General features: G+C 42.1%; 1 protein-coding gene across 5 annotated transcripts in view; it reads left to right on the top strand.

Annotated features, from left to right (window-relative positions):
- The window catches only part of TDRD7 (tudor domain containing 7), a 74,686-nt gene that overhangs the window by 35,951 nt on the left and 21,580 nt on the right, over positions 1-17,155 (top strand). For all 5 annotated transcript variants that reach the window (XM_045780309.2, XM_087869539.1, XM_087869538.1 and 2 more), the window contains 5 exons: positions 4,170-4,756; positions 8,585-8,771; positions 13,149-13,260; positions 14,867-15,069; positions 16,283-16,417. In XM_045780309.2, the coding sequence (XP_045636265.2) occupies positions 4,170-4,756; positions 8,585-8,771; positions 13,149-13,260; positions 14,867-15,069; positions 16,283-16,417 (1,224 nt within the window). The remainder of the gene's footprint in view (positions 1-4,169; positions 4,757-8,584; positions 8,772-13,148; positions 13,261-14,866; positions 15,070-16,282; positions 16,418-17,155) is intronic.

Below are 17,155 nucleotides of genomic sequence, written 5' to 3'. Positions count from 1 at the left end.
GCCAATAATATAATAATAATAATAATAATAATAATAATAATAATAATAATAATAGTAATAATAATAATAATGATGATGATGATGATGTAGAGCCACAAAACAAAGAAAAAAACATGGAGGAAAAGGGTAGGATCTTGAATCTTGAATCTTCTCCTACAGAACAGAAGGCCCATGACTCCCTCCTCGGGTATGTATCAGGTAGACTAAAGAGGCATAAAGCACCCTCATAAGAGATAACTGAAATGATGAGCTGCTGATTATCATACTAAGTATGTAATTAAAGCCACATTTCAAGTGGCTGTTGACTTACGTTGGTCATTTATGAAGGCTGGAAGAAAGCTTTCTTCTTGTGGGGGTGCAACAGGAGATCACATAACAATCTGGTTAGATGCGTTAGAGCACAGTGAATAAAGGACACCACACTGTAACCCACATTATAGCAATTCCTTATCTTTGGGGAGATTGTTGTAAGCTGGGGATACAGTAGTAGGTATCCTTCGTAAGCCTATTTACCAGATAGTTGAAGAGAGACAAAGACACATTTTGTGGAGGATAGGTGGCAATCACGGTAGAATGCCTGTGAAAAGCTAATTTTCATGAAAATTTTAAAACAAAAGTTTCAGTTGAAAAAAATTACGTCTGTTTTAAGTTATGTTTTTTAACTTGAAGCAATATGAGTTTCATGATTTTTCCCTTTGAATTCAGTAACCCTTCAACCAGTCTCCAAAGATTGCTTAGAAAGTACGTGGACCAGACACATTACATTATCCATATCACTAAGCTTATCCATGAATATTTGTCTAAGATGTTGAAGGACATCTCACTCAGCTCTGATTAGTGTCAGGTTCAGTTCCTAAAGTTAGTCCTATGTTTAATCTTAGTAAATGCTGATTTGAATTTAAAGAGGCCAAATTACTGGAGAACAAAGTGGAGTTTAGGCTTATAACCAACCCTCTTGAGATTAAGGAAGAAACACATTGGAAATACCTACAGTTCAAGGACCTAGTCATTTGGGGATGGGGGTGGCTATCTACTTTAAACAATAACAATAAAAGAAACTGCTGCTGGGGGGCCTGGGGGCTCAGTTGGTTAAGCATCTGCCTTCGGCTCAGGTCATGAGGAGTCCCGGGATCAAGCCCCGCATTGGGCTCCCTGCTCAGTGGGGAGTCTGCTTCTCCCTCTGCTCCTCACCCCGCTTGTGCTCTCTCTCCCTCTCTCTTGCTCTCAAATAAATAAAATCTTTAAAAAAATAAAATGAAACTGCTGGGGAAAGAAATCTGTCGTCTAGTTCAGGTGGTTATTTGGCTATTGTTTAGAATTTGAGTAAATGTATTGGTCAAAAATTTATTTTATGGACTGACTGGAAAAGCTTGATTTAACTGTTTTAGACACAGCCCTGGAAGCATACTAATTCCAGAGGATCTTTTAGCATTATTCTGAAGTAAAGATCAGAAAAGAAAGGGAATTCTGTTTTCCCTAGTGGCCCTAATGATCATAAACTTCTGTTAAGATAGTAATTCCTAGTTAGAATTCAATGTGCTGGCCATATTCAAAGATCATGTCTAGAAGTTTGATAAAGCGCTCTGTTAGGTAATTGGTCCTGATCACATCCAAAGCACAGGTGGGAATGGAAGCTTCAGTACTGGGAGTTGGGGAGACTGTCAAACAAACATTGAAGTATCTCGTGTTCCAGCTCACTCATTGGAAAGAAAAGGATCATAAAGCTATGAACCCTTCTTATCCCCTTTGGAGGCAGAAGAAGCCATGTGGACAGTTGGGGCATGGGGCTTGTGAGAATCATCTTAGATAAAAAAAAATTCCACTGAAATTCGTTTCTACCATCCACTTCAGAGAAGGCATCGCAAAAGGTTGAGAAGATGTCTATAGGCGAAGAGTGAAGGTGGGCCCAGAAGGCTCAGCTGGCTTTCGATGTGGAGGACTGTCATGTCTAAATCTAAGATCACATGAATTGGGATTCTATATGACCAGTGATTAATTCACATAGAATTTTATTTTATTTCTCCCTTTGCTCTGGAAGTATATTTCTCAAACTTTCTCTGGATACTGTAGTCTCGTATCTTATTAAGTGTCTTAAAGCACAGTGAAGATTGACATTTTAAGATTCCAGATTTAAAAACATGAATCTCAAGAGCAGAATAAAGAGTGGTCCAAATCTTTATATCCCTAGGCTTTAAAATTAGGGACATAAATTGTGGCTATCCTGTAACGCACCATCCAGGGGGTTACAAGGTGTCAGCAGGAGTTCACCAAGGATGACTGGGAATCCAGCAGGTGCTGGACATGGACTCAGCTGCCTCTACTTTCATTGACACTTGAGGATTTTTAGTCATGGACTTTGCCTCCAGTCCTCAAAACTTAAACACACCTCGGCAGAAGAACGCGAGGAGGAAAACCTAATGTTTTATACTTGTGTTAATGTTCATCCTCCTCGTGTGTCATCTAGAATATATAGTCAGACTAAAAGCAATCTACTTTAATATTAAATTCACTATGTCTCTTGACTTTCTAATGCTCTCCATGGGTAACAAGATAATATCTCCTTTATATATACATATTTAAGTTCTTTCTACCCAAGCATTATATAGAAAATGAGCAAATGAAGTCAATGTTCTTTACTAACAAGCTGAGCTGTCAGGAATAAACCGTTGGGAAGAAAGCTAGGAAATATTTAGACAAAACTGAAGCATACTTTAATATTCTAGTCTTCTTAGGAGAGGGAGGACTTTTACAAGCTTGTATTATTACCTTAGGGTCTGGAATGCTCTTCTTGCAACCGAGGGATCGCCGAATAGGATCTGACAAAGTAGGAACATTTTAGAGGGCTGGGAATGCTAACTTCAGTCTAATGAAAAGTTGAGAAACTTTTTTTTTTCAAATAAAGGGCCAGGTAGTAAATATTTTTGGTTTGGTGGGCCAACAGCTTTGTCATTGTTACCCACCGTCTGACGCAACTGCTTGACTCTGCTCTTGACGTGCAAAAGCAGCCAAACACAACGCCTAAACAATGGGCATGGCTGTGTCCCAACCAATCTTTATGTGCACTGCATTTCATAGCATCTTCACATCACAAAAGAATTCTTTTGATTTTTTCAACCATTTAAAAATATAAAAATCATAGTAGCTCGGAAGCAAGGCAAAAGCAGGTGGCGAGCCTCATTGGGCTGCAGCTTGTAGTTTGCTGACCACTGGTCTAATATTATAAAGGCTTAAAACTTGGAAAAAATGGTGCCACACATCAGTTTCTCTTTCTTCTCTTATACAAAGAGATGCCGTCAAGCCTTGTCTCTCAGAAACATTATACAGATAAAAATTAGAGATTGAGGGGCGCCTGGGTAGTGCAGTCGTTAAGCGTCTGCCTTCGGCTCAGGGCGTGATCCCGGAGTCCTGGGATCGAGCCCCATGTCAGGCTCCTCTGCTGGGAGCCTGCTTCTTCCTCTCCCACTCCCCCTGCTTGTGTTCCCTCTCTCGCTGGCTATCTCTCTGTCAAATAAATAAATAAAATCTTTAAAAAAAAATTAGAGATTGGATGACATGCAAATGCCAGGCATTTTTATCTCTTGCTCTTCGGAGGGGCCGTTTTCAGCTAACTTTCTACTTCGGTGGCTGTAAAAACTGCACCTTATCTCTGGAGAGTCTTTTTCTAAATACTGGAAAGTTAAGGGTTTTCTCAGAATACCGTAAGAAGAAGAAAAACAGCTAATGCTTCAATTTTGTCTAAATATTTCCTAGCTTGCTTCCCCGTGGTTTTTCCTGACAGTTCTGATACCTTTTCACAGCTTCGTCCCACCTTGTATTCAGTTGATTTTTGTAAGCTATTGCTTTGGATTTGACAGAGAGCTGAATGAGATGTGTGGTTTACAGGGCAGAAACTCTCCTGATTTCGTAGGGTTGTTGAAGGCGAGATGCCTCATAAGGGAAATTAATGCTATTTTATTTCCCTGTTTGTTTCTGAAATGTGTCTCGTGCTGCTCTTTGTAAATGAAGGAAAGGCATTAAGTCTTAGTAGGTGAGAAGAGTAAAATGTACACTTTTGTGTTCTCTTGATTAACCTGAAAACAGTGGCGTTCTCATTTAAAATGCATTAGTGTGTTTTCAGGTTGTTTATAGCCATTGAGATATCCGTCATTTGCTTTATTTAAAAATTTCAGGTGGAAAAACCTTGCAGTGGTGGTCAAGATTTACTTCTTTATCCAGCAAAGAGAAAGCAGCTTTTGAGAAGCGAACTGGATGGTGAAAAAGTGCCTCCATCCCCACTACCTGCTCCGAAACAACTACCACCATTAAAAGGGTGTCCAGCAGTGATGCCAGGAGATTTTAAAGAGAAAGTTGCGGAGCTGCTGGCGAAATACTCAAGTGGTCTTTGGGCCAGTGCACTCCCCAAAGCCTTTGAGGACATGTACAAGGTGAAATTCCCTGAGGATGCCTTAAAAAATCTTGCCTCGCTTTCTGATGTATGCACCATAGACTACATTTCTGGAAACCCCCAGAAGGCCATTCTCTATGCTAAACTTCCATTGCCCACAGACAAAATCCTGAAGGATGCAGGGCAAGCACATGGCGATTATGATATCAAGTCTATGATTGAACAAGAGTATTTACAGATAGAAGAAAACATCGCCAAAAGTGCTGATACCTTTGTGGAGAATACAACAGTTCCTCCGTTAATCATTCCAACTGAGGCATCCCCATCAGTATTGGTGGTTGAACTGAGCAACACAAACGAAGTGGTTATCAGGTGGGTTTTATTTTCTAATTCTTTAGGACCCTGGTATACTGTTGTCACTTGGCTGTTCTTCTCATGGATGCTGGGAGTTGAGGAAGAATAGTATATTCTTAGTTATGTAGAGTTATAATGAAGTATAATAATAATTCTTGTTTTTCATATCTTGCACATTTCTCTCAACTGCCAGAACCTTTTGTGTTTGTATCTCTTAGATTAATTTTTATTTCTTCCACATTATAATTATATATGTACATTTGTCTCTCCTGGTAGACTGTGAGCATCTTGAAATCAAAGCACTTTAAAAAAATCAATCACTGCATATATTCTTAGTATTTGTTAGATTTGTTAAATATACATCTGTTCTTGTGAGAAAAGATAACTAACAGTTTTAAAAATTAGAGTGATAGTATGGTCTGAATGTGAAACAAAATCTATGTTAAAAGCATAATGATAACTATGTATGTCAAAAGCAATACCTAACCCACAGAAAAAGTAAGTAACCCACTAGGTAGGTAATACTATTCCATCTGGGACTATGTAGTGTAATACATCAGATTAGCCCCTGGAGCCAAAGGTACTGTGGTCACTTGGGCCTTTTGATAACAGTCATTGCCAAAGTGGCTGGTGATAACTGGAATTACAAAATATGGTCCAGGTCCAGGCACTTGATGTGGGCTTTTGGAGAAAATAAAGAATACATAGAAGATATTGAAAGACTATAATTTGTAGTTTCTGACTCAGGATCAAGTATAGGAAGTGGTAAATGAAATAAGTCAAACAGAGAAGGACAATTATCATATGGTTTCACTTATCTGTGGAACATAAGGAATAGCATGGAGGACATTAGGAGAAGGAAGGGAAAAATGAAGGGGGGAAATCAGAGGGGGAGACGAACCATGAGAGACTATGGACTCCGGGAAACAAACTGAGGGTTTCAGAGGGGAGGGGGTGGGGTGATGGGCTAGCCCAGTGATGGGTATTAAGGAGGGCATGTATTGCAATGAGCACTGGGTGTTACACGCAAACAATGAATCATGGAACGCTACATCAAAAACTAATGATATACTGTATGGTGACTAACACAACATAAAAAAAAAGAAAAAAGGAAGCAGTGTAGCTGGATCTCTGGAGGCCCCCGCCTAGAGTGTACTTGTGGACAGAAAAGGAAACGGCTGAATCAGAATAGTATCCGGACTTCTTCAACCAAAACATCCCTATGGTTGGGCTTGTTACTCCTCCAGAGAATCATAGCTAAACTGGGAATGCCTAAAGAAACACCACAAAAAATTATCAAATTCCTTCAGTGAAAGAATAGATAAAAGATATCAAGTTCTTCCATTTGAACAAACAAAGTCTGAGTGGATAATGAAGTGGAATCAAGTGTCTTGGTATGCTCAAACTAGAACGTACAGAAGCTTTAGAGAAGTCTTGTTCGGTACAGAGGTAAGAAATGAATAAAGCTTTTATTCTAAGATGTGGTATGGCCTGAAGACGTAAATGGGTTGTTGAGGATTAGGGATCCCACTATGGTTCACTAATAAATTGAGGTAGAGGAAGGATGCTGAGGAGCACTTTGCTAACTTCTACCATTTAGCATTAGGAAGAAATCTAAATCTGCTTTTGGTGTCTGTTACTATTAGCTGTTGGTTCTGTTGTCAGACCAAGCACCCAGCACTGGGCTAGACAGACCACGTGATTTCTGGTATGCGTACCAAGGGTTGGCAGGAATCTGGATCAGGTCCAGGATTGTAGTAAAAGGGTTCTTATCTACTTCAGGATGATTAGATCTAGGTCCTCAGATTGTTTAGATCCCCTTCTCCAGTATACATTTGAATCCTGGAGTCAGTATTCTACCTGTTCAGCACAGTGGCTGGCAGCCAGCAAGCACAAGGGGTAACGTATGCTGTTAGGTTGACCCCAGGTCATTGGCATTCCCCCCACCCCAGTCCCAAGGACTTAGTAGATTCCAGCTGAGCTGAGTCCTATTCTATATTTACATCTTCACCCAGGCAGACAGTAGGCTCTAGAAACTGGGCCTGTGACTCATGAAGGGTCTGAGAAGGTGTCGTAGCAGAATCCTCAGATCAAGTATGGGAGTCCCTTGTCTCTGGTTTCAAAAATTAACTTTGTAAAGCTTTGTACTTACGGCATACCTACATTGGCCTACATGTCATTCTTTGCCCACTTACTCAGGTAATTTGGGGACAAGGCAAGACCTCATTCTTGCCACTACCCACCATCAAACCAACCGTAATATCATCCCCACCCAAGCCGTGTAGCCACTCTTCCCTACTGCTTGCCGTAGAGAGCAGATTTCATGCTGCTTCTGTCCCCCCTCCTCCCTAGCAGGTGCCTCTGCTGAGCAGACTACCAAGTCACAGGCTGCTGTGGGCCCGTGGGGCTCCCAGGGCTGTAGCAGCGCTAAGAGAAGGACCCGGGAGACTCCAGGTCCCAGGAAATGGGCACTTTGGCAGAGCTGCAGACCTCCCAGGGGACTTGGGAGCTGAGCATGTGGCTGCACTCCAGGCGGCACCTTCGCATTTACAAAGCTCGGTCAGCTGAACCCATAGAATGTGACAACGCTGCTTCGCTGCTTCGGCTTCTAGAGTAAATCATGTCCATGTAATACTTGGTTTTAAAATAGTCATTGCCTCAAAAGAGGCATTCTTTCCATTTTGTGTAGGACTTTTTAAAGCTTTTTCTCCTCGAGTTACAAATAGGCTAAATAGGGTGTCTTCTGTCCTGCTGATAGTTACTAAGAATGCATGACAACATTCCCAAAGGAACAGTTCTTAAAGCTCCATGGGACCACTTGGGCCCTGGCTAAAACCTAGAACAATACAAAGGGCAGTGTGTGTGTGGCATGTCCCATCTCCGTGCTCAATGGTTCTGGTGCTGTTAACAGCATAGCTTTGAGACAAAAGGGCTGCATCCCATGGTCTGGACCGCTCCTGCTACAGGCGCCGAACCTGGTTTGCTGGAGTTTACATCCTGGAAGGAGGCCTTTGGTGGAATTGTCCCTGAGCACTGATGGGCGAGAAAACAATGGCCTATTTGTGGGAGAAAGGGAAATGGTGTATTTTGATAACATAAAATGGGATAAGGTAACTGCAGTTTCAACAGCAGAAAATTGTAGAAGGGGATAGGCCGTACCCTGAAAAAGACTTCTCAGAAAGCATATAATTTAGCTAGAAGATATCATCTCTTTAAGGGTATCAAAACTCAACATTTTGTGGTAATTTGTTCAAATTTGTTCAGTAAGCTGGGAGGATGGGTTGTCACATGGTCGTGTTTAGTGTGTTTAAGGCTTTGTTTTTCTCTACTAAAATTTCATTCATTCTCAGAGCTTAAGTCTTGTTCAAACCCAGCCTTAGGGCAAAGCTGCCAACTAGATTCTCTTCTCAGTGATCTACAAAGACTTCCAGCAGCCTTACTCAAAATCTTCAGTCCACTCTTGCTAATCTGGCCTGCACTAGTATCTCCATTTTCCACTGTATCTCCTCCCTTCCCTTCCCTTGAATCTTTTCTCAGCCTCCTCCTCCCTGTAGTTTCCCTGGCTGCTTACTGTGACATCCTCTACCTGTCTGGACTGTTGCCAAGCATTTGCCCTGCTGGGTTCGACCTGGTCTTATTTTGCATGAGCGGCACAATATCACATTTTCCTTTATCAAGACGGAAATTTTTACTAAATATATGTTCTCTTACCTGTTGGTGTAAGCCAAGTCTGAGACCGGAACCAAAGATGGCCGTGGAAGAAACATGGAGTAATGTTAATGAGTTCCTATGGTTTTCTTCCTTCTAGGTTGCTTCATGTGTGTTCTCTTCCTTTAACTAATTCAGGTATGTGGGCAAAGACTATTCTGCTGCTCAGGAATTAATGGAAGATGAGATGAAGGAGTATTACAGTAAGAACCCTAAGGTCACGCCCGTCCAGACTGTGCACGTCGGGCAGTTACTGGCTGTAAATGCCGAGGAGGACGCTTGGTTACGGGCACAGATCATCTCAACGGAAGAGAACAAAATAAAGGCAAGCACTGTTTACTTTGTCATAGCATTATGAAGACAGACACATTATGTTTCAAATATAAGTGTTCCTTCTAATGTTGTGCCCGTCCGAACTGCATTTAGTTTTTTCCAGAAATTGACAAGATAATATCTTGTCAACAAGATTATCCCTGTCAGCTTTTAAGTCAGTGGTAGTCATATTATCTCAGAGTTTTAGTAGTAAAAAAAAAAAAAAAAAAAGTCTTCTCCATGGCAGTGTTCATAATCCATGGTATAATCAGGAAAAGGCCTTTATTTCCATTCCCGGGAGATATGTAATAAATACTGATCAGTCCTCTGTGGGCTTCCTATCCAGGTCAGCACTCTGGAGTGAGGGAAGCATACAGATCAGAGGACATGACATTCTTCCTCTCCCGTCTTCTGCAGCCAGCCAAGGAGAACCCTGAAGAGGACTCGGGTCGTGCCCCAAGAGCTGTCCGAGTGTTGCCCTCTTAGTCCTCTTGGAGAGGTCAGAGGGCTCTTTTGCCAGTCTCTTCCATCAGCAGGCTCCAAGACTTCCAGACTTGGCCATTTTCCTGGTGGTCAGCCTCTGCCGCATGGCCTCTTTTCTTGCCCTCGGTGCAGACTGAGAACGAGAACTGACTCACTGTCAAGGCACAGTTTTGTCTAGGTTTTGCAAGCAGGGAAATACACTTCTATTCTGCAGCCTCTGTTACATAATTTGAAACATATTTATTGTGGTGTCAGTCCCTGGCAAATAACCCTTTCCCAGAGTGCCACTACTGCTCACTGAACCTGGGCTTAGGTCCATCAGATTCTCTTCTCTGAGGCCCTTGACCCCAAGAACAGTGTCAGGAGGGTCAGAAAGGGATGCTTGCTGTTTCTTACCCAAATGGTTCCATAGATGAGGCCCTGACCCTCTCTAGGGGCAAGCTCACCCTAACCACATATCTACCCATGGCCATTCACAGAGAAATTTAGGAATTCCTTAACTACTCCAACTTTTAAGCAATTTGACCTGACTTTAATAATCTGAAAATTGGAATAGTTTGGCAGTTTCTTATAAAGTTAAACTTACCATATGATCCTAAGTATTTACACAAGAGAGGTGAAAATATAGGTCCACAAAAAGGCTTGTACACGTTTGTAGCAGCTTTATTATTAATAATCCCAAACTGGAAACAGCCCAAATGTTTTACCAGTAGGTGAATGTATAAGCAAATTGCAGTTTCTTCATATAATGGAATACTATTCGACAATAGAAAGGAATGAATTACTGAAAACAGTCACATGAATAAAACTCACAGACTGTGCGAGAGAAGCCAGATACAAAAGAGTTATCCTGTATGATTCCAGGTAAATGATGTCTAAGAACAGATAAAACTCATCTGTAGTGACGGGAATCAGATCAGTGGTTGCCTGGGACGGGAGGTGGAGGGGGATTAATTGGAAAGGGGGAAGGGGGAACTTTTTGGAGTGGTGGATGTGGTCTGTATCCTGCTTATGGTGGTCATTATTTGGGTATATACATTTGTCAAAATCCTTCAAACTGTATACTTTATTTTGAGAGAGAGAGTGCACACGTGGAGAGGGAGAGGCAGAGGGAGAAAGAGAGAGAATCTTTTTTTTTTCCCCAAGATTTTATCCATTTATTTGTCAGGGGGAGAGAGAGAGAGAGAGCGCACGAGCACAAGCCGGGGGAGCTTCAGGCCCAACAGGTGGAGGGAGAAGCAGGCTCTCCACTGAGCCGGAAGCCTGATCACAAGCCCTGGGATCATGACCTGAGCTGAAGGCAGATGCTTAACCAGTGAACCCTCCAGGCATCCCCAAACTGTGTACTTTAAATGGGCTTTTTTTTCACTCAATATAAATTATACGTGGATAAAATTTGAAGAGTATCTGGAAAAAGCTAAGGACCAAGCAGAGAACTGGACCAGTGGGGACCGCAGCGTGATTAGCAGCTTGGGCCCAAGTCCTGTTTCTGCCTGTGAAGGTCACGTGCCCTTGCTCAAGTCCCTCCCTTCCCTTATCTGTGTCTCAAATGCCCTTTCCTGTGTGAAAACAGTCCGATGGAGAGACCCTATCTTTACTGGAACCTCCTCTGGGAAAGAAGACCTTTCACACAATCTTAAGAATGACTAAAGAAGTGAAAATCAAGAGGGCAGTGTCAAGAAAGCCAGAGGAAGCAAGTGTCGTGGGGAGGGAGCGCTCGCCGGCGCGGCTGCTGGGAGCGTTGGGAGTGCAGGGGTATCTCAGTATGTTCTACAGCCCTCGGCTCTCACACAGCAGCGGTTGATGCAATTCTGGCCTGAGCTTGTTCCCCACAGCCCCGTGAAGCAGGCAGCCGTGCAGTTCCCCCTTCCTCTGCAGAAACCCGGGCTACTTAGCAAGTCTCACTCCTCTGGAGCTGTGCTATGCCCAACAACGAGTACAGTTCCCTCCTTGCTTTCCACTTGTCCGATCCCTGGTGAGTATGGGAAACAGGAGGATGAAGTCATGCCCTGAAGTTGGTGCCCTCTGGTGCTGACCCAGACCTGCATCCCAGGGATGCCGCAGCTTCTCTCTCACGGGGCGCGGTGAGATCTACGGCCACTTGATGGCGCCAGAGAACCAGGAGCCGCCTGGGGCTGGCTGCCAGGCCTGTGAGCCTGCTGGTGCTGCTCCCAGGGCACGAGCGAGAGAAGCCCCACTCAGCCCTCACAGAGCAAACGACACAGGGCAGAGTGTGGTGCGAGTCCAATTCTCAATCACCGAGCAAGTGTTTTGTAAACCGCAGCTGCCGTGCAAATATACTGTATTTGATTCAGAAAGACAAGAGAACAAGCTCCAAGCGATACAGAAACCCTTTGAAAATTTCGGAGTACTTACTCTTCAGTGTCTCTTGATGCTAGGAATACATTCTGAATTTCCCAGGAATGCTATTTCACATATTATGTCCTGTTGTTAGGCCATATTATCTCCATGCTAGGTCTGGGAAGAGAAGAGTCCAAGTTGTTGGTGGTGACAGCTATTAAAGGAAAGGAGTGCTCCTGACTCCTGGGACCTTTGCAGAGGAGGAATGGGTGCTGATCTGGGATGGGAGAAATGGGTCCATAAGCTTAAATGGCTGGTCGCCTGCTGTGTAAGCCCCGCTAGAGATCTCGGCCTACGGGAGCATTGAGTCAGGATAGGACTCTGGGAGGTGATTATCTCCGGCATGGGACATAGAGGGCCCCCCCCCCCCACCCAGTTATCAGGTGGTCCGGAAGGGTGTTCGTGGTCTCTGCATCTCTTCTTTTTTCCCTTTGATTCTCTGCTGGGGAGAATTTTGTATGTTTAGTACCATGATCTAGGTACTAAGAAGCTGGTCTGTGGACTTAATTTTTCTATAGGAAGTGAAAGCACCTGGCTCTGTGCTACTCGGTGTTTCTTAGCCATGCCTTTGCTCTGGTTTTTTGTTGTTGTTCTAATAATGTCATCTGTTTGATTTAGAGAAGCATACTAGGTTTGTAACGCCTTCCCTCAGATTCTTAGCTATCATCCTATAGTTATCATTCTAAACCACAGCTCAGTGTTCCTAGATTTTATTTTCCTCAAAAAAAAAAGAGGCTTTGTTGATATAGTCCTTTCCAATTTAAGGTGTTATTAATACTCCAGCTATAATGTCCAGGCTCTTAATGGATCTGTGCTAATGGTGAGGAAGAGTCATGCAGGTTTCTACCAACACAGACCTCTGTCCAGCAGATGTGGGGCCTTTTTCTAAGCTGGACAAAGGCTTAACCCAGCTTTGTACCACTGGAAAAAAACAAACCAGAAGTACCTATTTTTACAGTGTAGAATTCCCTGTCATCTAGCTATGACATCACTGTTGTCATTGACAGAAAGTAACTTGGTCCCTTGAAGCACAGTTGCTGGGAACAGGCTGTCACACGTGCTGTTTGGGGGATTTCAAATCTGATAAATACCCCTGTAGATGACGCCCTCCCTAGAAACAAATACTGCTGCCTAAGGATGGGCATCCGTAGTGGAAGTACATAAATCAATGAAGAACGAGGTGAGGCGGCCATGCCCTTAGGTTCTAATGAAAGGACGGGGGCAGTCAGGGCTGGCAGAGCCAGACAGTGAGGCTGCTGAGAAGCCGGCACCGAGGCATCCGAGTACAACAGTCTTCTCTTGTTCTTCCAACCGGCAAAGCAGAGTGGGGCCCGGAGTCAGGAGCCCCGGCTTCCCTGGTCCCAGCCCTAGCCTGTCTCTTCTGGGCTAAGTCGGGGGCACCACCCCTGGCATTTTCCAGGCTGTCTGGTGCCACTTAACATGCGATTATGGAATAAATGGAGCTAGTTAAATGTGTCAGATATTTTTTAAAAAGTGAGGATAAAGAATTTTATTTGAACCTAAATGATGTTTCTGTTATCATCAGGTATGCTATGTTGACTATGGTTTTAGTGAAAATATTGAAAAGAGCAAAGCATACAAGTTGAACCCAAAGTTCTGTTCACTCTCATTCCAAGCTACAAAGTGTAAGCTAGCAGGTAAGAGGAACTCTTTGTGTAAAGCTCTCTCCCTTTTGATACGTTATTACCACTGTACTTTTGGGTGGTTAAATCCTAAAATGTACTAAATATTTCAAGGTCTTGTAATGCGTTATTTCTTGAAAGGTATAAATAAATTCATGTTTAATGTCTTCTTTATAAGAGGTGATCATTATCAATATGTTATAATGTTTTTATTATATTTCATTTTATGTTATATTTTATTATAAAAATGTGTTTGGGCCATCTTAAAGGCTTTGTTGTTGTTCTAACTGCCCTGGCAACAACGCGAGAGACCCTGTATCATGGAGTTTGATCAGTTTGAATCCTGCTGTCTGACCTGCTGCGAAGTGACTCTCCACTTCTTTCCCACTGAGGTGGGCTCTGGGTGCTGCTCGTTAGCAAATAACACACCTCGTGCACCCAGGCTCGAGTTCGTGCGTCTCTGGCACGTGTGCGAGTGACACAGCAGGGTTAACCTTCAACCATGGAGGACGCGGTGGCTGCGTTCATACGAGGAAAGACATGGGAGTGTGTAAGCATCATGCCAGGAGAGCCTGAGCTAGATTCAGAAAATGATCGCTGTTCTTTCATGAAAATTAACCCTGGAAGAAATAGCTCCTTCTCAGCAAGGATGCATCTTTCTATCAGAGGAGCTAGGTATGGCTCTATCTGTGAGATAAATCTCAAGTAATGGTAGAAGCCTGTTACAAACCCCTGGGAGGTAGTTTTGAAAAGAACATATCAAATCATAGGCCAAGATTTAGGATGCTGAATTGAGAGGCTTGGTAAAAGCTGTAATGTTACAGCTGGAGAACAAGAGAAAGATGGCCCAGAGGCAGTCTGTGAACTTGTGCTGTGGATTTCAAGGGGAAGAATCCAGAGATGGACCTTATAGCACCCTGGGGGGAACGATGAGCTAGTTTTAATTATTTTAATAGAGTGACTTAGACTTGTCATGTATATGCTATATAGAATTACGGTTTTCAAATTATTTAAAGAGTAATCAGACTACAATAAAACTCACCTATTACCCATATTACGTTAAATGCAATTTAATCTTTCTTTGATAAATCACAAAGTTCTTTGGTATACGCAGAATCATCATGGTGTACTTAAGAAGAAATATAGAAAAAAGTGATTTTGTAAATTTTCAATACATGTATGTTCATTTTATATGAAATAATTATATATTAGAAGAGAATTAAAAAGGTCAAGAGTAAATTTTTAGGAAAAACATAACAAGTACATGACTGGCAGACGTAATCAACTGATAGCTTCTTATATGTACTAGTCTTTTTGTTTTGAATATGTGTTTGTATATAAAGTAAAGACCATTCTCCTAAGGTACAAATTCTGATAGGTCATCAACTTTTTAAGATTGCCTGCCTTTGCGTAATCATTTAAAAGGAAATTCACACTATAATACGTATTTTAAGACCTAAAGATGGGTAATGTGAAGATTGAAAAACAAAACTTCCCTGGAAAATTTTGTTTAAGAATTTTGTAGTAGAATCATAATTATAATAGGTGACCAAAACAAACCCATTCAACTTAAAATGATTCTGCTAATTAAGTGGAAATTAAAATATTCAATATTTTTCAGGCTTGGAAGTTTTAAGTGATGATCCTGATTTAGTAAAGGTGGTTGAATCTTTAACTTGTGGAAAGATCTTTGCAGTGGAAATACTTGAAAAAGCAGATATCCCGCTTGTTGTCCTGTACGACACCTCAGGAGAAGATGACATCAATATTAATGCCACCTGCTTAAAGGCAATCTGCGACAAGTCTCTGGAGGCTCACCTTCAGGTAGCACCGTGACCACTAGAGTCCTCTGTTACACGTACTGTGGGGAAGAAAGTTATCGGAAAAGAATGTTATAAGTTTTAGGCTAGCAATAGATAGGGACATATTGCCTGTGTATGGAGGGAAAAAAGGGGGGGGTGCTGGAACGGGGGGGGGAAAGAAAGCCAAAAGATAAACAGTCATTATTAGGGATTGGGTTTTCATTTTATATTCCACTTTCTACACTGAAATTGTATTTTATATAAAATTATTTTGCAAAGATAATAGGGGCAGATAATACAAAAGAAGGGAAAATTAGATCCATGAAGAAGTTTATTAAATTGTTAGCTTTTACAGTTTTAAAATGTAAAAAACACAAATTTCTGCAAAGAAGGAAATCTTTAAATCAATTATAGAGCAGCCACTCTAAAGAATAGGATGTTAAAAAAATGGTCATTGTAGGGGCGCCTGGGTGGCACAGCAGTTAAGTGTCTGCCTTCGGCTCAGGGCGTGATCCCGGCGTTATGGGATCGAGCCCCACATCAGGCTCTTCCACTATGAGCCTGCTTCTTCCTCTCCCACTCCCCCTGCTTGTGTTCCCTCTCTCGCTGGCTGTCTCTATTTCTGTCGAATAAATAAGTAAAATCTTAAAAAAAAAAAAAAAGGTAATTGTAGTGACTGTGTGGCAACATTGGGAAAACATTTGTTTAATAGGTAGAACAACAGTGAATTATCTCTATATTATGGTTTGACTAAAAAAATGGCCAAAATGAAGGCTTTATATGATTATAATTTTTTAAAACTACTAAAATTCATGTGGCCGATAAACACAAGTTGCAAAGTAGGCTGGTAATAGGATTGATTTTGTGAGAGTTTTTTTTCATTTCTGTTAATGTTGCAAACATATGTTTTATGTAATAATGATTTCTCTAAATTAAGGGGGAGAAAATAAACCAAAATGGAAGATATTCTTAGTCTTCCAGGTAATGAAATGTGGTTATATGTTACTGTACACAAACTGTCTACTTTGTGCCCGACCCAACGATATCAGATACTCTTTTTGGAAAGAGAGGTATCCAAATGAGTTTTTCACGTCATTGTATCGTCCTATCTATCCTCCAGCTTACTTAAAAGGTTTTAGAATGCAAAGACCAACGAGATTACTGAGGCAGATACCCTTAAGTAGATAAGAGCGGGGCTCTGTTCTCAAGCACCCTCGGTGTGTCCTTTGTTCCAGACTGACGCCATGTACACAAATGTCAGAGTGACTAATATCTGCTCTGACGGCACGCTCTACTGCCAGGTGCCTTGCAAAGGCCTGAACAAGCTCAACGATCTCCTGCATAAGATAGAGGACTACTTCCACTGCAAGGTATGGTAGAGCACCGTCCGCCTCTAAAATTATTCCTAATATTGCAAACCAGAGGGGTCACTAACTAGTATAAGTGTGTGTAACTTTAGTTGAGGTGGAAGCTGGAGAATAGTGGGTAAAGAGCCCCAGACTGCAGAACTTAAAAGACAAAAAAAACCCACTGGTTTCTGCATTATGAAATGAGGATACTAATAGTATGCATATCCATCCATAGGCTTGACGTGAGGACTAGTGGCAAGAGTGCTTAGCGTAGAGTAAGTGCCCAGCAGCTGACAGATTTGTCATTTACAAGGTACCGTTGAGGATGCGACAGTGCAGCTGCTTGTGACTTTGTCTGCCAGAGCCAGCTGGGTCCTCTGCCTCGGGCAAAGACAAAACCACAGGATCTAGGAGGAGAATAAAACTTCTAGGCATCACTCCCCAAGCTCTTTTTGGTCCCTGACAATGTACCACATTTGGTAAATGTGGTTCTGTGTTTAAATTATTAATAAGCTCCTTACCCTTTGATTCTAGCATTATTTTCTGAGTCAGGGTCTGTAGAGGTTTTGTGCCAAGGTTCTAAGGTGATGTTCTTACCTCCATTATGGTATTATAGTTATAATCCAGAATATGCTGTGGTTTTGAGTGATTAAACCCTAATACCACTTCAGTCTTGACTCCCTTGCCCCTAGAAGTGAGCCCTTCTCTCTAACCTCTGAACGTGCCTCATGGCATCATTTGCAGCGTGGTAGTTTAGCT

The sequence above is a fragment of the Ursus americanus genome, chromosome 18 (genome assembly GCF_024610735.1).
Source record: "Ursus americanus isolate L20-20 chromosome 18, mUrsAme1.1.p, whole genome shotgun sequence".
Classification (NCBI taxonomy): Eukaryota; Metazoa; Chordata; class Mammalia; order Carnivora; family Ursidae; genus Ursus; species Ursus americanus.
The sequence above is the reverse complement of the archived record's forward strand: the minus strand, read 5'-3'. Positions and strand labels throughout refer to the sequence as shown.